This window comes from Leptopilina heterotoma, unplaced genomic scaffold, assembly GCF_015476425.1.
Source record: "Leptopilina heterotoma isolate Lh14 unplaced genomic scaffold, ASM1547642v1 Lhet_81, whole genome shotgun sequence".
Classification (NCBI taxonomy): domain Eukaryota; kingdom Metazoa; phylum Arthropoda; class Insecta; order Hymenoptera; family Figitidae; genus Leptopilina; species Leptopilina heterotoma.
Genome location: NW_025111185.1, coordinates 1276325 through 1300068, shown reverse-complemented (window position 1 = coordinate 1300068; position 23744 = coordinate 1276325). Strand labels below are relative to the sequence as shown.

The 23744-nt window shown below is 22.6% G+C and overlaps 2 protein-coding genes across 2 annotated transcripts; one reads left to right on the top strand and one right to left on the bottom strand.

Moving 5' to 3' along the window:
• Positions 1-8782: 8782 nt before the first annotated feature.
• LOC122511185 (T-complex protein 1 subunit zeta) lies at positions 8783-16015 on the bottom strand. The gene is made up of 7 exons (XM_043626289.1): positions 15709-16015; positions 12764-13355; positions 10027-10362; positions 9781-9846; positions 9421-9643; positions 9143-9311; positions 8783-9000 (listed from the first exon to the last, which is right to left on the bottom strand). Exons 1-7 carry the CDS (start codon positions 15843-15845, stop codon positions 8928-8930), a joined length of 1596 nt encoding a protein of 531 aa, XP_043482224.1. The 5' UTR covers positions 15846-16015; the 3' UTR covers positions 8783-8927.
• Positions 16016-16181: 166 nt separating this feature from the next.
• LOC122511186 (adrenodoxin-like protein 1, mitochondrial) lies at positions 16182-19845 on the top strand. The gene is made up of 4 exons (XM_043626290.1): positions 16182-16411; positions 16561-16612; positions 16815-17062; positions 19663-19845. Exons 1-4 carry the CDS (start codon positions 16303-16305, stop codon positions 19764-19766), a joined length of 513 nt encoding a protein of 170 aa, XP_043482225.1. The 5' UTR covers positions 16182-16302; the 3' UTR covers positions 19767-19845.
• Positions 19846-23744: the final 3899 nt, after the last annotated feature.

Below are 23744 nucleotides of genomic sequence, written 5' to 3'. Positions count from 1 at the left end.
AAATCTTCGAATGTTCATTTGATCGAATTTTCAAATCTTCGAATGTTCATTTGATCGAATTTTCAAAACGTCGAATGCTCATTAGATCGAATTTTCAAAACTTCGAATGCTCATTTCATCGAATTTTCAAATCTTCGAATGTTCATTTGTTCGAATTTTCAAAACTTCGAATGCTCATTACATCGAATTTTCAAAACTTCGAATGTTAATTTGATAGAATTTTTAAAACTTCGAATGTTAATTTGATCGAATTTTTAAAACTTCGAATGTTCATTTTATCGAAGAGAATTTAACATCTGAGTTTACTATCTATGTAATATGTTCTTCCTAGGGAATTTTGAAAGTGCGCGAGATTTGAAATCGTTATGGTAAGTGACAATTTTTTTATTGAGTAAAATTTTTTTGTTTGTTTACTAATTACTTGTCAGTAAATGTTTATTTTTTTGTTATATAAGTATCACTATTATTATGATTATTTTAATTTATATTATAGTTTTTATTATAAGGTAATTAAATTAAATTGTGGTTATCTATTACAATCATAGATGGCTCTAGTAATATGAATATGTGTTTTACAAATTTTTATAAATATTAATTTATTTATAGTATAATTATTAATATTGTTATTCTTATTATTGTGTAATTGTGAATTTATTATGTATATTTAATGTAATATTGATTTATTTAGAAGTCAGTAAGATGATCGTTAAAAAAAAGTAGTGAATATTTCTTATTTGTCTAAATATTTCGCTTCTAAATGAAGAGTTCAAGTTTCTTTTATCTATTTATAATGAATGATTGAATGAATGAATGAATGAATGAATGAATGAATGAATGAATGAATGAATTAATGAATTAATGAATTAATTAATTAATTAATTAATTAATGTGCATAAATTAAAATTATTTTCAAATTAAATAAAATATTGTGTATTGTTATTATTTTGTTATTTCTTTATATAGTGAATATTAAATTGCATTACTCTCTACTTTAAATAAGAAATAGATTCTATATGTAAGTAATACTTAAATTTTTATTGTAAATAAATAACAAGATTCCTACAGAAATCCGAAATTAAAATTCCATACCTTTTCCATGATTTATAGGTCAAACTTTTACGACATTCCAGTGCAATTTTAAATATAATTTCATTACTTTTGGGCTCTTCGAAAATAGTTTACTTATTGAATAGCCTCGACTCTTTGATAAAAAATTTTAAATTATCTAATATTATCAAAAATTCAAATATCCGAATTGCTTAAAATTCAACATTTTTTCCTCTTTTTTATGGGATTTAGCTTCATTATTTTTGGGCTCTTCGAAAACAGTTTACTTATTAAATAGTCTTGACTTATTATTATTATTATTATTATTATTATTATTATTATTATTATTATTATTATTATTATTATTATTATTATTATTATTATTATATTAATTATTATTATTATTATTATTATTATTATTATATTATTATTATTATTATTATTATTATTATTATTATTATTATTATTATTATTATTATATTATTATTATTATTATTATTATTATTATTATTATTATTATTATTATTATTATTATTATTATATTATTATTATTATTATTATTATTATTATTATTATTATTATTATTATTATTATTATTATTATTATTATTATTATTATTATTATTATTATTATTATTATTATTATTATTATTATTATTATTATTATTATTATTATTATTATTATTATTATTATTATTATTATTATTATTATTATTATTATTATTATTATTATTATTATTGTTATTATAAATTCGAAATAAAATCACATTTTATATTAAACAAAATTATATTTTTATTTATAATTGTAGAACTACATACATTTTATTTTATAATCGTGAATAAATCTTTGAAACATTAAAAGTTGTTATACTTTTTTTATAAAATTTACATTACGATAAAAGTTTAGTGTGAGTGACTGAAGAAAACGGTGATTTTTAGGAATTTTTTTCAGGGAAATTATTGCATCTAATTTTTTATACAGTTTTGTACATGTATACATATTTCCCCAGTAGCACGTAATATTACAGCGATATTGGGAACATTGCCTTAACATTACCAATATTGCCTCAATGTTGTGGCATATTGCTGGGATGTTTCCAATATTACGTGCTACTTGGGTTGTATAAATAGTCAACATTTTGTAATTTTTTCAAAGAAAAATATTCTTTTTTAATTAAGAGTTATTCGCTATATAAAAAAAAATCCAGTTTTCCCACTGCGCTGCAGTGATTGCGGCCTTCTCAGTAACCTAAATAAAAAAAACCAAAAAGATTATTAAACTAGAAGATATTTGCCGTACAATGAGGTTTCAGTTTTTTTAATGCATGAAAAATAAAATTTTAAAATAAAAGTAAAATAAAATCCGAACCATCGGATTTTTTTTGGCGAAAATGAAAAGCTTTTTCAAAACTCCACCATTTTGTTGCAATTCAATGTTTTTTGACATCCGAGAGTCATTGTACGGCAAATATCTTCTAGTTTAATAATCTTTTTGGTTTTTTTTATTTAGGTTACTGAGAAGGCCGCAATCACTGCAGCGCAGTGGGAAAACTGGATTTTTTTTTATATAGCGAATAACTCTTAATTAAAAAAGAATATTTTTCTTTGAAAAAATTACAAAATGTTGACTATTTATACAACCCAAGTAGCACGTAATATTGGAAACATCCCAGCAATATGCCACAACATTGAGGCAATATTGGTAATGTTAAGGCAATGTTCCCAATATCGCTGTAATATTACGTGCTACTGGGGAAATATGTATACATGTACAAAACTGTATAAAAAATTAGATGCAATAATTTCCCTGAAAAATATTCCTAAAAATCACCGTTTTCTTCAGTCACTCACACTAAACTTTTATAGTAATGTAAATTTTATAAAAAAAGTATAACAACTTTTAATGCACCCAGAGAAAAAAGTTATTTATTTTAACTAAAAGTGTATATTTAAGAAAAATTTATTTGTTGCAAATAAATATTTTATTTAAAATAAATAAACTAATATTTATTTCAAATAAATGCACTAATTAATCTAAAATAAAGAAATATATTTGCAATTTATGAAATAGTATATTTGTAGCAAATAAAAAATATATTTGATTCAAATAAATGTTTGTTTGACTTATAAGTAGACGCCTGCGCATATTGCATTGCTATAGTAAAACAATAAGATGTTTTGCTTTTAACAGTTTAACGCGTACAATTATAAGAGGTTTATTCATCATGAATAGTTAACAAATTTAATTGATTTAAGTACAGAATTTTTCTTTTTAAGTGAAAATTTTAATTAGTACAAAGTAACAGATTTGTATGTGATTTCATTTACATTTTAGTGTCTTATTTGAGATTTTGTGAGAAAAATGTGACAGTGGACTTTTACATATGAAGTGAAAAAGTAAAGTAAAATGACTAACAATAAAAAAACCTGACTTTATTTAACAAATATTCTTATAAAAATAAACATTTATTTTAATGAATATTAAAAGTTCCATTAGTGATTGTGATTGTTAAATTTATTTGAAGGTTATAAGTGAATTTTAATATTTTAGAATGCTTACAGGATTTATTAAAATGAAAAGTGTTTTTTATTTGTTCTAAATATAAAATATATTTAAAGAAAATATAAAATTTTTTTCATTTAAATAAAAATGGATATTTAAACGAAATATATTAATTCAAATAAAAAATATTATTTGAGCTAAATAAAAGTTTAGTTGGTTCTGTGACAAATATCCTTTTTTATTTGTTTGAAATAAATTTTATTTAATTCAAATAAATCATTTCTCTAGGTGTGTTTCAAAGATTTATTCACGATTATAAAATAAAATGTATGTAGTTCTACAATTATAAATAAAAATATAATTTTGTTTAATATAAAATGTGATTTTATTTCGAATTTATAATAACAATAATAATAATAATAATAATAATAATAATAATAATAATAATAATAATAATAATAATAATAATAATAATAATAATAATAATAATAATAATAAATAATAATAATAATAATAATAATAATAATAATAATAATAATAATAATAATAATAATAATAATAATAATAATAATAATAATAATAATAATATAATAATAATAATAATAATAATAATAATAATAATAATAATAATAATAATAATAATAATAATAATAATAATAATAATATAATAATAATAATAATAATAATAATAATAATAATAATAATAATAATAATAATAATAATAATAATAATAATAATAATAATAATAATAATAATAATAATAATAATAATAATAATAATAATAATAATAATAATAATAATAATAATAATAATAATAAGTCAAGACTATTTAATAAGTAAACTGTTTTCGAAGAGCCCAAAAATAATGAAGCTAAATCCCATAAAAAAAGAGGAAAAAATGTTGAATTTTAAGCAATTCGGATATTTGAATTTTTGATAATATTAGATAATTTAAAATTTTTTATCAAAGAGTCGAGGCTATTCAATAAGTAAACTATTTTCGAAGAGCCCAAAAGTAATGAAATTATATTTAAAATTGCACTGGAATGTCGTAAAAGTTTGACCTATAAATCATGGAAAAGGTATGGAATTTTAATTTCGGATTTCTGTAGGAATCTTGTTATTTATTTACAATAAAAATTTAAGTATTACTTACATATAGAATCTATTTCTTATTTAAAGTAGAGAGTAATGCAATTTAATATTCACTATATAAAGAAATAACAAAATAATAACAATACACAATATTTTATTTAATTTGAAAATAATTTTAATTTATGCACATTAATTAATTAATTAATTAATTAATTCATTAATTCATTAATTCATTCATTCATTCATTCATTCATTCATTCATTCATTCATTCATTCAATCATTCATTATAAATAGATAAAAGAAACTTGAACTCTTCATTTAGAAGCGAAATATTTAGACAAATAAGAAATATTCACTACTTTTTTTTAACGATCATCTTACTGACTTCTAAATAAATCAATATTACATTAAATATACATAATAAATTCACAATTACACAATAATAAGAATAACAATATTAATAATTATACTATAAATAAATTAATATTTATAAAAATTTGTAAAACACATATTCATATTACTAGAGCCATCTATGATTGTAATAGATAACCACAATTTAATTTAATTACCTTATAATAAAAACTATAATATAAATTAAAATAATCATAATAATAGTGATACTTATATAACAAAAAAATAAACATTTACTGACAAGTAATTAGTAAACAAACAAAAAAATTTTACTCAATAAAAAAATTGTCACTTACCATAACGATTTCAAATCTCGCGCACTTTCAAAATTCCCTAGGAAGAACATATTACGTAGATAGTAAACTCAGATGTTAAATTCTCTTCGATAAAATGAACATTCGAAGTTTTAAAAATTCGATCAAATTAACATTCGAAGTTTTAAAAATTCTATCAAATTAACATTCGAAGTTTTGAAAATTCGATGTAATGAGCATTCGAAGTTTTGAAAATTCGAACAAATGAACATTCGAAGATTTGAAAATTCGATGAAATGAGCATTCGAAGTTTTGAAAATTCGATCTAATGAGCATTCGACGTTTTGAAAATTCGATCAAATGAACATTCGAAGATTTGAAAATTCGATCAAATGAACATTCGAAGATTTGAAAATTCGATGAAATGAGCTTTCGACGTTTTGAAAAATCGATAAAATGAGCATTCGAAGTTTTGAAAATTCGATCTAATGAGCATTCGAAGTTTTGAAAATTCGACGAAATACGCATTCGATGTTTTGAAAATTCGATCTAATGAGCATTCGAAGTTTTGAAAATTCGATGTAATGAGCATTCGATGTTTTGAAAAATCGATAAAATAAGCATTCGAAGTTTTGAAAATTCGATCTAATGAGAATTCGAAGTTTTGAAAATTCGATGTAATGAGCATTCGAAGTTTTGGAAATTCGATGAAATGAGCATTCGAAGTTTTGAAAATTCGATGACATGAACATTCTACTTTTTAAAAATTCGATCTAATTAACATTCGATGTTTTAAAAATTCGATGAAATAAGCATTCGAAGTTTTGGAAATTCGATGAAATGAGCATTCGAAGTTCTGGAAATTCGATGAAATGAGCATTCGACGTTTTGAAAATTCGATGAAATAAGCATTCGAAGTTTTGAAAATTCGATCTAATGAGCATTCGACGTTTTGAAAATTCGATGAAATGAGCATTCGATGTTTTGAAAATTCGATGTAATAAGCATTCGAAGTTTTGAAAATTCGATCAAATCAACATTCGAAGTTTTGAAAATTCGATGAAATGAGCATTCGACGTTTTGAAAATTCGATCAAATTAACATTCGACGTTTTAAAAATTCGATCAAATTAACATTCGATGATTTAAAAATTCGATGAAATGAGCATTCGACGTTTTGAAAATTCGATGAAATAAGCATTCGAAGTTTTGAAAATTCGATCTAATGAGCATTCGACGTTTTGAAAATTCGATGTAATAAGCATTCGGAGTTTTGAAAATTCGATGTAATAAGCATTCGAAGTTTTGAAAATTCGATCAAATCAACATTCGAAGTTTTGAAAATTCGATGAAATGAGCATTCGATGTTTTAAAAATTCGATGAACTGAGCATTCGACGTTTTGAAAATTCGATCAAATTAACATTCGATGATTTAAAAATTCGATGTAATGAGCATTCGAAGTTTTGAAAATTCGATGAAATGAGCATTCTAAGTTTTGAAAATTCGATAAAATTAACATTCGACGTTTTGAAAATTCGATGTAATAAGCATTCAGAGTTTTGAAAATTCGATAAAATGAGCATTCGATGTTTTGAAAATTCGATGAAATGAGCATTCGAAGTTTTGAAAATTCGATCAATTTAACATTCGAAGTTTTAAAAATTCGATCTAATGAACATTCGAAGTTTTGAAAATTCGATGAAATGAGCATTCGACGTTTTGAAAATTCGATCAAATGAACATTCGAAGATTTGAAAATTCGATCAAATGAACATTCGAAGATTTGAAAATTCGATGAAATGAGCATTCGACGTTTTAAAAATTCGATGTAATGTGCATTCGAAGTTTTGAAAATTCGATCAATTTAACATTCGATGTTTTAAAAATTCGATCAATTTAACATTCGATGTTTTAAAAATTCGATCTAATGAACATTCGAAGTTTTGAAAATTCGATGTGTTGAGTAATCGACGTTTTGAAAATTCGATATATTGAGCATTCGATGTTTTGAAAATTCGATGTATTGAGCATTCGATGTTTTGAAATTCGATGTAATGGATATTCGATCGATTTGATTTTTGGGAGATTTCATACGACCGAATAGAGGTATTTAATATTTTTATACTATAAATTAAATTTTTAAAATAGGTTATGTTAAATTTCTTGAAATTCGAGTGCCATGTGCAAAAACTACGGTCAATAACTGTGACGATTGAATTTAAAAAATCATTTTCTGTAATTAATTATTAAAATCTCTTCAAATTGACAAAATATAATTTCTACGATTTCTACATTTAAAATTGACTCCGGGAATCCCTGAACAAATGGTTGAGACGCAGTTGCAAGTTGCGAGTGTACAGTTGGTTACCATGATTGTTGGTAAAGTTACTAGAATAAACCGGAAGTAAATGGGGTTTGTCTAATTTTTATCCAAACTTTTTCTCAATTTTACGATCTTATTTTCTCTCAATTTTGCTGATTTTACTAATTTAAATGTCCCTAAAATTCTGAACTAAAATTATGATAATATTCTTACTACATTTACTTTGAATTTGATCGCAAACAATTATTTTTTATAATTAAAAATTTATTTTTAATTAAATAAAATATAACATAGCAATCTATATTAATAATCGTTGCAATTTGAAGTTAGTTTATTGTTGTTGGCTTATTTGTTTCTTAACTTTTTAAAGATTTTTTCTTTTTTATTTTCAATTTTTAAAAAATAATATTTTAAGAATCATTAAATTCTTGCAAAGAATTTTATCAAAAAATTTGATAATAATAGAATTCTTTCGAAGAATTTTATTATCTCGGAAATTAATTAAATTCTCACGAGAATTTTGTTAAAATCTTTGAAAATTCTAATTAAAATTTTTTTTGAAGAATTTCTTTTTTTTGAAAATAATTGAATTTTTGCAATGAATTTTACTATTTTTATTAATAAAATTGAATTGTTTCGAAGGATTTAATAAAATTTTAGAAAATAATTTAATTCTTTCGAAAAATATTATTAAAAATTGAATTTTTTCATGAAATTTTTTTGAAAATAATTGAATTTTTGCAATGATTTTATAACGAATTAAGAAAAAAATTCAATTTTATTCTTTATAAAAACAATAATTTAATTTTTACAAAGAAATTTTATTAACATTTTCAAATATAATTGAATGTCTGCGTAGAATTTTATTATTCATGAAAATAATTCAATTTTTTTAAAGAATGATTTAAAATCTTTGATATAATTAATTTTCGCGAAGAATGTTATTATTTATTAAAATATTTTAATTTTTGCAAAGAATTTAAAAAAAATTTTTGAAATTAATAAACAATTTTTTAAAAGTTTTTTATATTTAAAAAGAAAAAGTTTTGTAATTTGCATAATAATAATAAATTGAATTGAATTGTATAGGGGAATTAATATTAAAAAAATTGAAGGAAGGAATTTAATAATCACAATGAAATAGCAAATAACGTACGAAATATTTTATTTTAAGCTTGAACGATACATATTGTTCGATTATCAATTAAAATTTATTAAACGTGTAAAGCTGTAAAGAATGTGACGAAAACGTGAAATGCGTGAATTTTAATGCGTTTTAATAGAGGTCTCTCGTTAGCCCTTCAATGATGATAATCCTGCTCTCATTATTTCATCTACCAAGAGAAGATTGCTGGCAATAACGGTACTGAAAAAATTTAAATCCAAAAATATTAATATTATAATTATTATTCTCTTGCTAATTTTTAATTTATTGCTTAAAAAAAATGTTGAACTTTTAAAGTTGAATTTTAATCGAAATTTGAATGTATGAATAATTCGAATCTTACCAGGAATTGATAATTTGTTTCTTAACGATATAATTATCGTAAATTCCGGCATCTGCAGGTTTCAGGGCTTCGCCTGACGAAAGATCTAAACCGACAGCTTCACCTAAAACCTTGGACTCTTCCAAAAGTTTTACAATACTGTCTTGGGCATCAAATCCACTATTCACGGCTATAAATAGAAAAATTGTTTTTTAATATTTGAGGGAATAAATAATTTTTCAATGATAAACGAATAGGTAGGCAGCAGATTCATTTGAAAAATTGATCGTGAAACTCACCAAGTACTTTAGGAATGATGAGCAAAGCATCAGCGTAAGCTTGAACACCTAATCTCTGTTTGCCTTTGACTTCATCCTTGAATTGATGCAAAGCACGGCTTGCGGCAATTTCAAAAGCTCCCGCACCAGGTATCACTGCACGATCGTCGATTGTGTTTTTGATTGCTCTCAAACCGTCGCGAACTGCGTCTTTCAATTGAATCAATGTGTACTTATTCGGTCCCTATCGAAACACAAAAAGTTAATTCATAAATAATTTTTCAAGTTAAATCTCATCAATGTTTTTAATTTAAAATAATTCTTGGCCATTGGAATTAAATAATTTTAAATTAAAGGAAGTATTTAAAATGTCATATTTACTTTTAACAGAACAGTCACTGAAGTTGGTTTCTTGCAATCTTCAACAAACGTGTACTTCGTTTCTCCCTGAAAAATAGAAAAAATCATTCAATAGTTGAATAAATTATTTAATTTAATTATTTTTATTATCTAATATTTGATTATTACCAATTAAATAATAATTCAATAGAATTATTTTCGGACAGTTAGTTTTTTTGTGATACTAAAATAATTTCAAGTGCAATGCAAATTAAATAGAAAACGAACCAAAACATGTTCGTAGACAAGTCCAGCCCAGCCAAGATTCTCTTCCGTTAGGTCATCGACGGAATTCATGGCAATACCTCCGCAAGCGAGAGCTAAACGTTCCATATTCCTACGCTTTGCACGACGTAGTGCGACAATATTTTCTTTGGCGAACATATCCAAAGACGGTGGGTCAATACCTTTCTGATTAATAATAACGAAAGATTTATCATTTCCATTGCAAACTTTTCTCTTCAACTCAATGATTTTCTTCACTCGGTTATCAATGAATTCGCGTTCAGCCGCTACGAGCTTCTCACGTTCTGCGGACGATTTGTAGAAGAAACCACTGTTTACCTAGAAAACATAATTTTTATTATTTATTTATTATTATTTTTCTTCGCGGAAATTCAATTATATTCAATAATTAAAAAAAAATCTCGTCAAAATTTCAATTATCTTTATAAATAATAAAACTCTTCTCAGAAATTCAATTATTTAAAAAAAATTTAATAAAATTCTTGGCAACATTTTAATTATTATCAAAAATTTTCCTCAATTTAATGATTTTCAATATCTGACATTTTAATAAAATATTCCGGAAGAATTCAATTATTTAAAATAAATTTTAATAAAATTCTAAACAAACATTTAATTACATTCATAAATAATAAAAATTTAACAGAAATTCAAGTATTTTTATAAACTTTCTCGAAAGAATTTAATTTTTAACACAAAACATTTACAACATTTTAACATTTTAAACAATTTCAAGAGAATTCTTTACAACAATTCAATTATTTTCATAAATATAATACAATATTATGCAGAAATTCAACTATTATTGAAAGTTTCAATAAAATTTTTCACAGAAATTCAATTATTTTCAAGAATTTTAATAAAATTCTTCTCAAAAATACAATTATTTTCATAAATAATAACATTCTTCCCAAAAATTCAATTATTTTCATAATATAACAACATTTTTCGCAAAAATTCAATTATTTTTATAACTAATACAATTCTTCGCTAAAAATCAATTATTTTTATAAATAACAAAATTCTCCCGAAAAATTCAATTATTTTCCAGAATTTTAATAAAATTCTTCAAAAGAATTCAATTAATTTTCAAAATTATGAAATTCTTAGCAAAAATTCAATTATTTTAAAGAATTTTAACAAAATTCTTCAAAAAAATTCAATTATTTTCATAAATTATAAAATTGTTCCCAAAAATTAAATTATTTTTATAAATAATAAAATTTTGTTTAGAAATTCAGAATTTTTCATAAATAATAAAACTCATCACAGAATTTTAATTATTTTAAAAAATTTTTAATCAAATTCTTCACAGGAATTCAATTATTTTCAAGAATTTTAATAAAATACTTCGCAAAAATTCAATTATTTTTAAAAATAACACAATTCTTCGCAAAAAATCAATTATTTTTATAAATAACAATATTCTTCGCAAAAATTCAATTATTCTTATAAATAACACAATTCTTCGCAAAAAATCAATTATTTTTATAAATAACAATATTCATCGCAAAAATTCAATTATTTTTATAAATAACAAAATTCTTCCCAAAAATTCAATTATTTTTATAAATAATAAAATTTTGTTTAGAAATTCAGAATTTTTCATATAAATAATAAAACTTATCACAGAAATTCAATTATTTTTAACAATTTTAATCAAATTCTTCACAGGAATTCAATTATTTTCAAAAATAATGAAATTCTTCGCAAAAATTCAATTATTTTCAAGAATTTTAATAAAATTCTTCAAAAGAATGCTATTACTTTTAAAAATTATGAAATTCTTAGCAAAAATTCAATTATTTTCATAAATAATAAATTTCTTTGCAAAATTCAATTACATATTTTTATAAATAACAATATTCGTTACAAGAATTCAACTATTTTTAAAAATAATAAAATAATTCCAAGAAATTCATTTATTTTCAAATTTTTTTTTTAAATCCTCTTTATTAACAAAATTCTTCTTCAACATTTAAATATTTTCAGGAATTTTAATTAAATTTTTTGTAAAATTCAATTATTTTCATAAATAATAAAACTTAATACATGTTTAATCAAATTCATCAAAAAATGTAATTATTCTTAAAAATTTTATTGAAATTCGTCAAAATAATTCAATTATTTGAAAATTAAAATAAAAAAAATATAAATTTAAAAAATTGAACTAAAAATAATTAATTAAATTAAATTAAATTAAAAAAATATAAAACATGAAGAAACTGATCAGTCCGTGTCGAAGACTCGGATTTATCGATTTCTTCATGTTTTATAATAATATTCTTATGAGTTTTTAAATTTCAAAAAGGTTTGAATTTGTAATTTTTGAAGTTTTTAATGCTTATAAAAAAGTAATGTTTAAATGTATTTATTTAAAAATGAAGTTATTTATTTAAATTTTCCCAGAATTATTCATTGAATAAATTCGAAGTTATTGTTGTTTTGAATAATTTTACAAATAAAGAATTTTGTAAATAAATGTAATAGAAATAATTATATTTATAATGAATTAAATTAATAATGAATTAAATTAATAATTAATTAAAGTAATAATTAATTAAATTAATATTTTGAGTATCTAATAAATTTTAGGGTGAATCAGAATATTTTTTAGGGAAAAAGTCAAAATTTTGTCTGGAAACCAGGGTAAAGTCAGGAAAAAAAATTAAATTTTTGTGGTAACCCTAAAAAAACAAAAATTGCGAATTCTATTTACCTCGCTTTTCTCGTATTCCAAACTGACGTTGCACGTCAAGATATAAGCATTTTCGACTCTCTTTGGCATGTCCGGATGTCTCGCCCCATGATCCATAACAATTCCCTTCACGAGAGTCGTGTCAGACGCGGTTCTATGTTGCATCTCCATAATTTCGACCATGTGCAGATCAATCTGATCGTTCGATTGCTTAATGGCCAAGACGGCGTCAACGCAAATTTCCGTTAATTTGTCAGCAATAGTTGGATGAATTTTAGTTCGCAGGGAAGTTCGGGCAACGTCAATTAGAAGATCTCGTGAAGGTTCGCCGACAATTTTCAATGAATCGAGAATTTCGAGTGTCTTCACTCTCGCTAAATCGAAACCTTCGGTCAATACTCGTGGATGAAGGCCCTCGGCAATGTAAAGTTCTGCTTGCTTCAAAAGTTCGGCGATTAATAGAACTGTGCTGGTGGTACCATCGCCTGTCATATCGTCCTGAGCTGTTGATGCTCGAGCAATTAGAGAAGCAGTTGGATGCTGAATTTGCATCTCTTGCAAGAGAACATTTCCGTCCTTGGTGATTTTTATATCGCCAGCTCCCGAGACTAACCTGTTGATGAGGAATTATAATAATTATTAATAAGATTATTTTTTAATAATATCATTTTCGAATGATTACATATTCAAAATTTAAAGAATTCATTTATTAAGTATATAATATTAAATATTCTTGTTTATTATTATTCCAAAAATTTAATAACATTTTTAGCAAGTATTTCATTATTCTCATAAATTTTCGACAATTTTGCTGAAATTCTTTTAAAAAAATAATTATTTTCAGAATTTTTAATAGAATTCCTTTAAAAAATTAAATTATTTTAAAAAATTCAGATAAAATTCTTCGAAACAATTCAATTATTTTTATGAATTGTAAAATCCTCCGCAAGAATTGAATTATTTTCATAAATAAGAAAATTTTTTTTAGAAATTCTCAATATTTCATAAATAATAAAAATGATCCCAGAATTTCAATAATATTTAAAATTTTTAATAAAATTCTTCACAGGAATTCAATTATTCTCAAAAATAATGAAATTTTCTTAGCAAAAATTCAATTCTTTTCAAGAATTTTAATGAAATTCTTCACAAAAATTCAATTATTTTTATAAATAATAAATTTTTTTTAGAAATATTTCAATACAATTTTAATAAAATTTCTCTAATAGATTCAATAATTTTTAAAAATTGTGTAATAAAATTTTTCTAAACAATTCAATTGTTCTTAAAAGTTTTTAGTAAAATTCTTTGTAAATTTCAATTATTTTCAAAAATTTGCAATAAAAATTATTTTAAACAATTTTATTATTTTTATGAAATTTATAAAATTCTTAAAAAATTCAAAATTTTTAGAAAAAATACAATTACATTAGGTATAACATACAAATAAAATTTTTAATAAAATTTTTTTCAAAACATTCAATTATTTTCAAAAATTCTGATAAAATTCTTCGAAACAATTTAATTATTTTTATGAATTGTAAAATCCTCCGAAAGAATTCAATTGTTTTCATAAATAAGAAAATTTTTCAAAGGAATTTAATCATTTTTATAAATAATAACATTTTTCGGAGGAATTAAATTATTTTCAATACAATTTTAATAAAAATTTCTGCAAAGAATACAATTATTATTTTTAAAAATATTATTTACATTCAATTATTTTCAAGAGTTTTAATAAAAATTAAATTATTTTCAACAGTTCTTATAAAATTCCTCAAAACAATTCAATTATTTTTGTAAATAATAAAATTCTTCTGAGAAACTCAATTATTTTCAATAAAATTTTAATAAAAATTTCTCTTACAGATTTAATAATTAATTTTAAAACTTTTAATAATAATTTTAAATGAAATGTATTTTAAAATTTTTTATTATTTTTACGAAATTCAATGAAATTCTTAAGAAAAATGTAATTATTTACAAAGACTCTAATAAAAATGTTTAAAGAATTTAATTTTCTATGAATAATTTTAATATAATTTAATAGGAAAATTATTAATTACAATTAATAAAAAACACGATTATTTAAAAAACTTATAAAAGAAATAAATTCTTCATCAAATTCAATTACATCCAAACTTTTCAGTGAAAATTATTTTTAAAAAACTCCATTATTTTCAAGAAAATTGAAATAAGTTCTTCAAAACAATTCAATTATTTTAAAGAATTTTAATAAAAATCTTGCCAAGAATTAAATTTATTTTCAATACAATAATTTTAATTACATTTTCTTGAGAGAATTCAATTATATTGAAAAAAATGTTGTTAAAATTCTTGAAATTAATTCATTTTCGAAATTTTTTGATAAATACTTTGCAAGAATTCGATGATTTTTAGTACATTAATTTTAAAATTGATAACATTTAAAATGGAAAATTATTTAAATTTAGGAAACAAAGAAGCAAACAGCAACTAACTTCAAACTGCAAACAGATTTCCGGAATACAACGATTATCAATACATAATATATATAGATATAGATTATTAATGTTCTTCCCTTAATTAAATATAAATAAAACCATTGACTGATAGTAAAAAAATTACATATATTAATTAAAATTATCACTCGGCAAAATTTTGATAATAAAATAATAATTTTAATAACAAAAGAATTGATTATTAATTGAATTTGTAAATTGAGTTCAAAGATCTAAGAAGTTGAAAAAGTAGAAATTCGAAGGAATTTCAATTGTAAAATTATAAAAGTAGTTCAAAAGTATAGTTAAAATGTGATTGCCATAAAAGGAGATTTTCGGAGAAGAACGTTAAGTGTATGTAAGCTGGAGGTTAGAAAGAGATGACAATAGTCAGGCACATGTTATTCAATGACTCAGGGTTTAGTGTTTTTTAAGAATAATGTGAAAAGCAAATAGTCCTGGAAATCGAAATAACGAAATACTTACATTTTCATTGTTCCCTTGGGTCCTAAATTCGTTTTCATCACATCCTGAATACCTTTTCCAGCCGAAACATTAATTGCCAGAGCTTGAGCAGCTCTTGCAAATTCGGCTTTGGGATTTAATAAACTGATAGCCGACATTTTTCTTCAATGTACTTTACTAAAAATAGTGAAGCAAGTTTTCTTAAATATTTTTTTTTATTCGAAATATAGACTTTCGTTGGAAATGTACAAATTAACAAGGAAAAGAGAATAAACAATTGACGAGAGAGAAAAATCAACTCACATGGACGTCGATAGTTTAGGTCGAATTCATATGTTAGTTTCTTAAAACCTCGTTCACATGGCCTATGAGAAATTAATTTTGATTTGATGTTGTTTTTTGTCGAACGTTAACTAGCCAATAGGAAACGCCGCTTACCGTTAGAGAATTAAAGGAGGGAAGTTTTGAATCATTTCCATGATTTCCAAGAAATATTTCCAAGAGAAGAAGTTTTGACATTTTCAAGGTTGTTACGATATTTTGAGGTTAGATGTAAAATTTTTTGTTTTTCGCGACAAACGGTGATTGAAAGATATTCGGCAAAAATATTGTATAATGACACTTGCCCTAAGATCTTTCTTTTTATTAAGGAAATTAAATAGACAATTAACACCAATAATTAAGGGAGCAAATGCTACAAATTTTCATTTACACACAACTCCAAGTAAGTAGCCGCATGCATTTCTCTTTTGAAAAATGTATGGCGCGAAAAATGTAAATTGACAAATTTTCCTTAGATTTTCGTGATTATATTCTTTAAAATACGTATGATAATTATTATAATTTTCGTTTAACATTACAATTTATCTTCAGGATACTGTCATGGAGAATTTGAAATGAAGGATCCTAAATCAGAGGATGAAGTGTGGGTAAACCTGTTTCTCACTTTCCAACAAGTTTATTAATTAATTATTAAAGATTTTTTATTTGATTTGAAGATTAGAAAAATAATTCTTGTTAATTTTAATACTGGGAGTTAAATTCTCTCAATTTGACAGTATTTGGATTATTTTTAGGGTATGTATTTAATGTATACTCAATTTTGATAATGTTTCGTTTACTTTTAGGGTTAATGTAACATTTATAGATAAGACAGGCAAAAAAGTGTCGATTAGAGGAAAAATTGGTGACAACGTTTTATATCTAGCTCATAGGCATGAAATAGAAATGGAAGGAGCTTGCGAAGCTTCTCTGGCTTGTACGACATGTCACGTGTACGTCAATCATGATTATTTAGACAAACTTCCTCCGGCTCAGGAGGAGGAAGATGATTTACTCGATATAGCTCCGTTTTTAAAAGAAAATTCAAGATTAGGTAAGATTATGTTGCTAAATTTGTTTTTTAAATAATAGTTAGTTATCAAGGTTGCCACATGTCAGAGAAATCAGGGAATTCAGGGAAAGTAGAATTGGTTAGGGAAATCAGGACAAAGTCAGGGAATTTTATTAAAAGTACTGGAAAAAATTAAATAAGATCATTCTGAATTTTAGTATCTAGAAAATTTTGAAACTATTTAAAAGATTTATTCTTCTTAAATTTATTTTTGTTTGCCTTAAAAACCTTAAATTTTTTTATTTATGACAATATTTAACACTTTACAGAATATGAAATTGAATTTTTACAGAAAAAATTCAAAAAAATTAAATTTCCAAGAAGAATTTTATTATTTATAAAGACAATTGAATTCTTGTCAAGAATTCTATGAAAAATTTTTGAAAATTATTGAATTCTTGTCAACAATTTCATCAAAAAATTTGGAAAATAATTGAATTCTTGTCGATTACAATCTTTAAAAATAATTGAATCTTCTCAATAAATTTTATTAAAATTGTATTGAACATAATTGATTCCTGCGAAGGAATTTATTATATTTTTTGAAAATTGAATTTCAAAGGATTCAATTTGAAATTTTAGAAAATTTGAATTTTGTATTAATTTAATTAGAAATTTTTTTAAAATTAGTTTTTTTTTTTAAATTGTAATTCAAATTCTGTTGAAATTAGTTAAATTGTTTAATATATATTTAATTATTAAAAATAATTGATTCAGAAAAGAGTTCTCTGAATATTGTTGAAAATAATTGATTTAGAGAAGAATTTTCTAAAAATTATATTGAAAAGAATTGATCTAGAGAAGAATTTTAGTTGAAAATTCTAAAAAATAATTGAATTTCTCAGAAGAATTTTATTATTTATGAAAACAATTGATTTGTTGTCAAGAATTCTATCCAAAAATTTTAAAAATAATTGAATTCTCTTAAAGAGTTTTATTATAATCTTTAAAAATAATTGAATCTTATCATTAAATTTTATTAAAATTGTATTAAAAATAATTGAATTCCTGCGAAGATGGAAATAATTGAGTCTTTTTGAAAATTATTACTTATAAATTATTAAATGAATAATTTTACATAAATTAATTTACATAATTTCTGAAATAATTTAATGTTATAAGAATTGCACTTACAATTTGTATTGTGAATTAATGAATTTCTAAAGTTTTCAATTTGAAATTTTAGAAAATTTGAATTTTGAATGAATTTAATTAGAAATTTTAGTTGAATTTTAGTTGAAAACTCTAAAAAATAATTGAATTTCTCAGAAGAATTTGATTATTTTTTAATACAATTGAATTCTTGTCAAGAATTCTATAAAAAATTTTGGAAATAATTGAATTCTCACGAAGAATTCCATTGCAATCTTCAAGAATAATTGAATATTATCGATAAATTTTATTAAAATTGAATTGAAAATAATTGAATTCCTGCAAAGAATTTTATTATATTTTTTGAAAATAATTAAATTGTTGTAAAGAATTTTATTTGTGGAAATAATTTGAGTCTTTATGAAAATTATTACTTTTAAATTATTCAATGAATAATTTTACATAAATTTACATCATTTCTGAAATAATTGAATTTTATAAGAGTTGCAATTACAATTTTTCATAAATAATTAAATTTCAAAAGGTTTTAATTTGAAATTTAAGAAAATTTGAATTTTTAATTAATTTAATTAGAAATTTTGTTGAAATTAGTTTTTTTTGGAAAATTTTAATTCAAATTCTTTGGAATTAGTTAAATTGTTTAATATATATTTAATTATTAAAAATAATTGATTCAGAAAAGAGTTCTCTGAATATTGTTAAAAATAATTGCTTTAGAGAAGAATTTTCTGAAAATTATTGAAAAGAATTAATTTAGAGAAGAATTTTAGATAAAAACTGTGGAAAGTAATTGAATTTCGGAGAAGTTGTAAATAATAGCAATTTTTAGAAATAATTGAATTTTGAAAAGATTTCAAATTAAAATCTTTGAAAATATGTACCTATTTTTAGTACTTTTAATTAACAATTATGTACAACTAATTTTTTTTAAAAATGTTATTCTAAATTTTTTTTGAACCTATTTGATTTTTTTATTGTTTAACATAATTTAATTAAAAAAATTATTATAATTTAAATGTACAGTAAAATTGAATTTTAAACAGGCGTTTTTCAAAATTAATTTCGGTGGACCTTCTTTGTTCTTTAAATAATTGGATTCTTAAAGAACTTGTCAAAAATTATTAACAAGCTAATTGATTCAGAGAATTTTAGTTGAAAATTCCAGAAAATTATTCATTTGGAAAAATAATAATGATTGAATATTTATTTAAAAAAGAAATTATTAATGTTTTTGAATAATTTTACAATTGAAGTAATTCGCAAATAAAAGTATTAAAGCATTTTTTTGAGTATCTAATAATTTTTAGAGTAAGGGAAAAAGTCAAAACTCTGTCTGGAAATCAGGAGAAAGTCAAGGAAAAACAAAATTGAATTTAATGGCAACCCTGAGTTAATTAATTAATTAATTTCTCAAAGGAAGAAATTCGAAAAAGAATTAGGAATTAATAGAAAATAAATTCTCTGTTTAGGTTGTCAAATAATTTTAACCAAGGAATTAGATGGTATCGAATTGGAATTGCCTCAAGCGACGAGAAATTTCTATGTTGATGGTCACACACCAACTCCGCACTAAGTCAATAAATACTCAAATATTTGTACATAAGATAAGAATACAATATTACTAACAACAATATTGTATATCATTTACAATTTACAAAAAAAGGATTTTAATTAAAGAATTTAAGAATTTCAATTAAATTCTCTACTTTTATAAATTAGTTTATTAAAATAGGAAAAAGGTGAATAAAAACCTCAAGTTTAAAGGAATAGACATATTTTTATTTTTCCTCTTAAAATGATTCATCATTTTGAAATGTGTTTAAAGAAGGTATACTGTGTATACTGGAAAAAAAACAAATTTCAAGTTTTCAAGCAGAGACTCATAGTTCTTGTATACATAGCAAATTTTTCTGATTTCACATAATTTCTTAATATATTTATTTTTCATACATCAGGATTATGGTACATATTTTTTTTTTTTTTTTTAATTACAATGATACAAGTTTTAGACATTTATGATATAATGTACTTTGTGGATTAAAATTTTACTCGTTGATCTTGCAGCTGTCATTTGTGCTCGCAAGTAGAAAAACCACGAGTTTCTAATCATTTTTCTCCTTCTTTGTTTTATTTAGACCTTCCCTGGTTCAAATTCAAATCCCTGCCAATAAAACATTGAAAATTGTGTAGGATTTTTGGCAGGCGAATTTTTTTTATTCGAAATATCCCAAATATCGGGACTTTTCGTAGGGAAGATTTTCTTCGTGTAATATTATTAATTATTTAATTTATACATGTATTGTGTGTCAATAATTATTATCGTCGTCAAATGTTTTTTTTTTTGTTTTAATCGTCACGGTTTTGCATGCACTATAATATATATAATTTCCGTGTCGATCAATATAATTATAGACACATTGCTTTTTTTACATTCACTCTCGACTCGCAACATTCTTACAGTTTAAATCGAAGCAACTTAAATTAATTTACAATCATCCATCCAGAAATTCATTCGCTCATCGCATATACTCGCAGTGCTGCACCTTTCAAGTTGATTACTTGCGTATTCTCATTTGGTAAGAGACATCACAACTGCGTTATTGGGAAAATAGTTTTGTTTGTTTTTTTTTTGTACTTGTTTGTTCGTAACTAAAAAATGTCAACAATTATGGTACACATTTATCATGTACACCGAGCGTGTGCTATATTTGCGGGTCAATGCAATACTTGAAAAACAAAAAAACCTTCTGGTAAAGCGACTACCATCGACGTCTAAACTAAATATTAGTTATGGCAGTAAATAATATTATTTACATGATCCCGTGCACAAATGCCAAAAACAAAAGTCTTCTGATTTGATAAAGTTGTCTCTGAATTCATTTCCACTACAGTGAAATTTTACGTTTGTCATGATACGCATCGTGTCATATCGACAAAAAAAAATTATACAATCAATGGCATGGAGAAGTTAAATACATATCGTTGAGAGCAACCTGAGTTTAGAAAAAAAATATACATAGACCGATTCGCATTCGTGATTTGCAATCGCTCTTATCAAAGTTAATACTTTTAAGTCAATCGCTTCAAAGTGAAAATAAAAATACTTTTTTTTTTCCCATGAAACGAGACTTTATTCATTTCTCTCAGTGAACTTTTTTTCATTAACACTGTGTGCACACGAGTGTACAAAATAATTTTTTTTTTTTTCATATATCTCTATATACGTGCTATCCTAATTGCAAAAGATGAGCAGTGTACTCTTCTGAGCCCGTAAGAGAACACTGGCATCTTTTGAAAAATACAAAAACTGTAAAAAAGTCAATACAAAAATTGAATACACTAATATTCATCTAAAAAAGCCTTTTCTTTACATCAACACTCGAGAATTATTCCCTTACACTCGTTTTAATGCGCTCTAAAAGTTAATGTAAGTATGACTTGCACCGCTGCACAACCAATGAAAGCAAAGTTCATTTTTAAAAATTACTTTTCATTTCTTTTTTCTTTCTTTTTCTCATTAACAATTTTCTAATCAACAGTCATAGTCGCAAGAAACATTTTTTTTTTGTCTTTCTTTGGTCGCACATTTTTCAACATTCCTTTTTTTATTTGTGAATTTAGAATATTATATGTAATTCAAAAATAATTTCCATCAACAAACAAGAATTTAATCAATTCCGAAAAAAAGCATTGGAGTTTTTTTTCACATTGTGATCACAATTCTCTGTAAAATTTCTCCTTTTTTTTGAGGGGGCGAAAACCTTGAAAATGTTTCAAAAATTTTTTTTTCGTGGAAGTTTCATTTTTACAAATACAATTTAATATTGTAAAATAGTAAAATAAATCGAATTTTATTATAATTCTAAACTTTTGAATGTTGAAAAATAAAAACGAAATTTATTTATTTCTTCTTTAAATTAAATTTTCATTACTATAATTTTGTCGTTACTATCAAATCAAATAATTAAAAAGTTTCTAGATGTAAAATTTGAGTTATTGGATAATTTTTATTGTAATCTATGAAAATATTTCGTTCATTTCAAACTTTTTGTTCGTATTTTATTTAAATTAATTTATTCTTAATGTTCCCAAAGTTTTCAAAGTTCGAATGAACGACAATATTTTCTATTGGACTATTTTTATTAAAAAATATTTTTAATATTTTTATTAAAAAATATTTTTAATATTTTTATTAAAAAATATTTTAAATATTTTTTATACGAAAAAAAACAATTTTCAACTGAGTAAATGTTCAATTTACATTATTTTGCAATTCAATAATAGTAATTTTTGAAAATATTAAAATAGAAAAAAATTTCGTTCATTTGATCATTCAAAATTTTAGAGTTATGATTTCTAATAATTTATAAGTTCAAATTGTAAATTTACAAATTAGAAGGTAAATTTACAGTTTACAATTTAAAATGTAAATTTGCAGATTACAATTTTAAATGTAAATTTACAGTTTAAAATTTAAAATGTAAATTTGCAGATTACAATTTCGAAGGTAAATTTAAAGTTTACAATTTAAAATGTAAATTTACAGTTTACAATTAAAAATGTAAATTTAAAGTTTACAATTTAAAATGTAAATTGAACCGCCGGATCGTAGAAGGGCATATAGCCCATTTGAATTACATTGGCTATATGCCCTTCTACGATCCGGCGGTTCAATTTAAAGTTTACAATTTTAAATGTGAATTTAAAGTTTACAATTTTAAATGTAAATTTACAGATTACAATTTTAAAGGTAAATTTACAGATTACAATTTAAAATGTAAATTTATAGATCACAATTTAACGTAAAAAAATTTTTTCTTACATTTTTAAAGAAAGTTTGTTTACATTTTTTGAAAACAAGTTTGTAATATAATTGTAAATTTTACAATTGTTAAATTAAAAATTAAATACCTAAATATTTATTTACTAAAATATTTTAAATATTTAAATATTTAAAAATACTTCTACAAAGGGAAAATATTAAACATTTTTTTTTTTGAGAACCGAATACATTGAATTGTGATCACAGTTTTTAGAATCTACAGCTCGGTGACGTTTTGTATTTTTAAGTGCATTTCACGCGTGAAATTTTTTTTTTTTTGTGTTTGAGTGTGTTTTTTTTAAATTATCTAACTATAAAATAAGAATACAAAGATGGCGAAACTTCAGCCTTGAGTTCTTCTGTAGGCTAAAGTGGAAATCTTATTAGTAGACTAGAAACGTACAGCAGAACCTAGCCCATTTATCTAGGAAATAAAAAAAGTCTTGAGAGCGAAATATAATTTGATACTTAAATAGAACACAGAGAATTTTTTTTTTTTATTTCAATTTTTATCTCGTGTGAAAAAAATCGAAACAAATTTTTTTTTAAAACTTTCATTATAGATTTTTATTTGAACTATTTAGATGAAAATATATTTTTTAAACTATTTAATTTTAGTTTATTAGACACTATTTTAGTTTTTAGACTTTTTTTATACTTAATTGAAAATAAAAAAAAATGTTAAAAATTAAAAACTGACTGAAATTCAAAATTCATCGGTGAGTCATT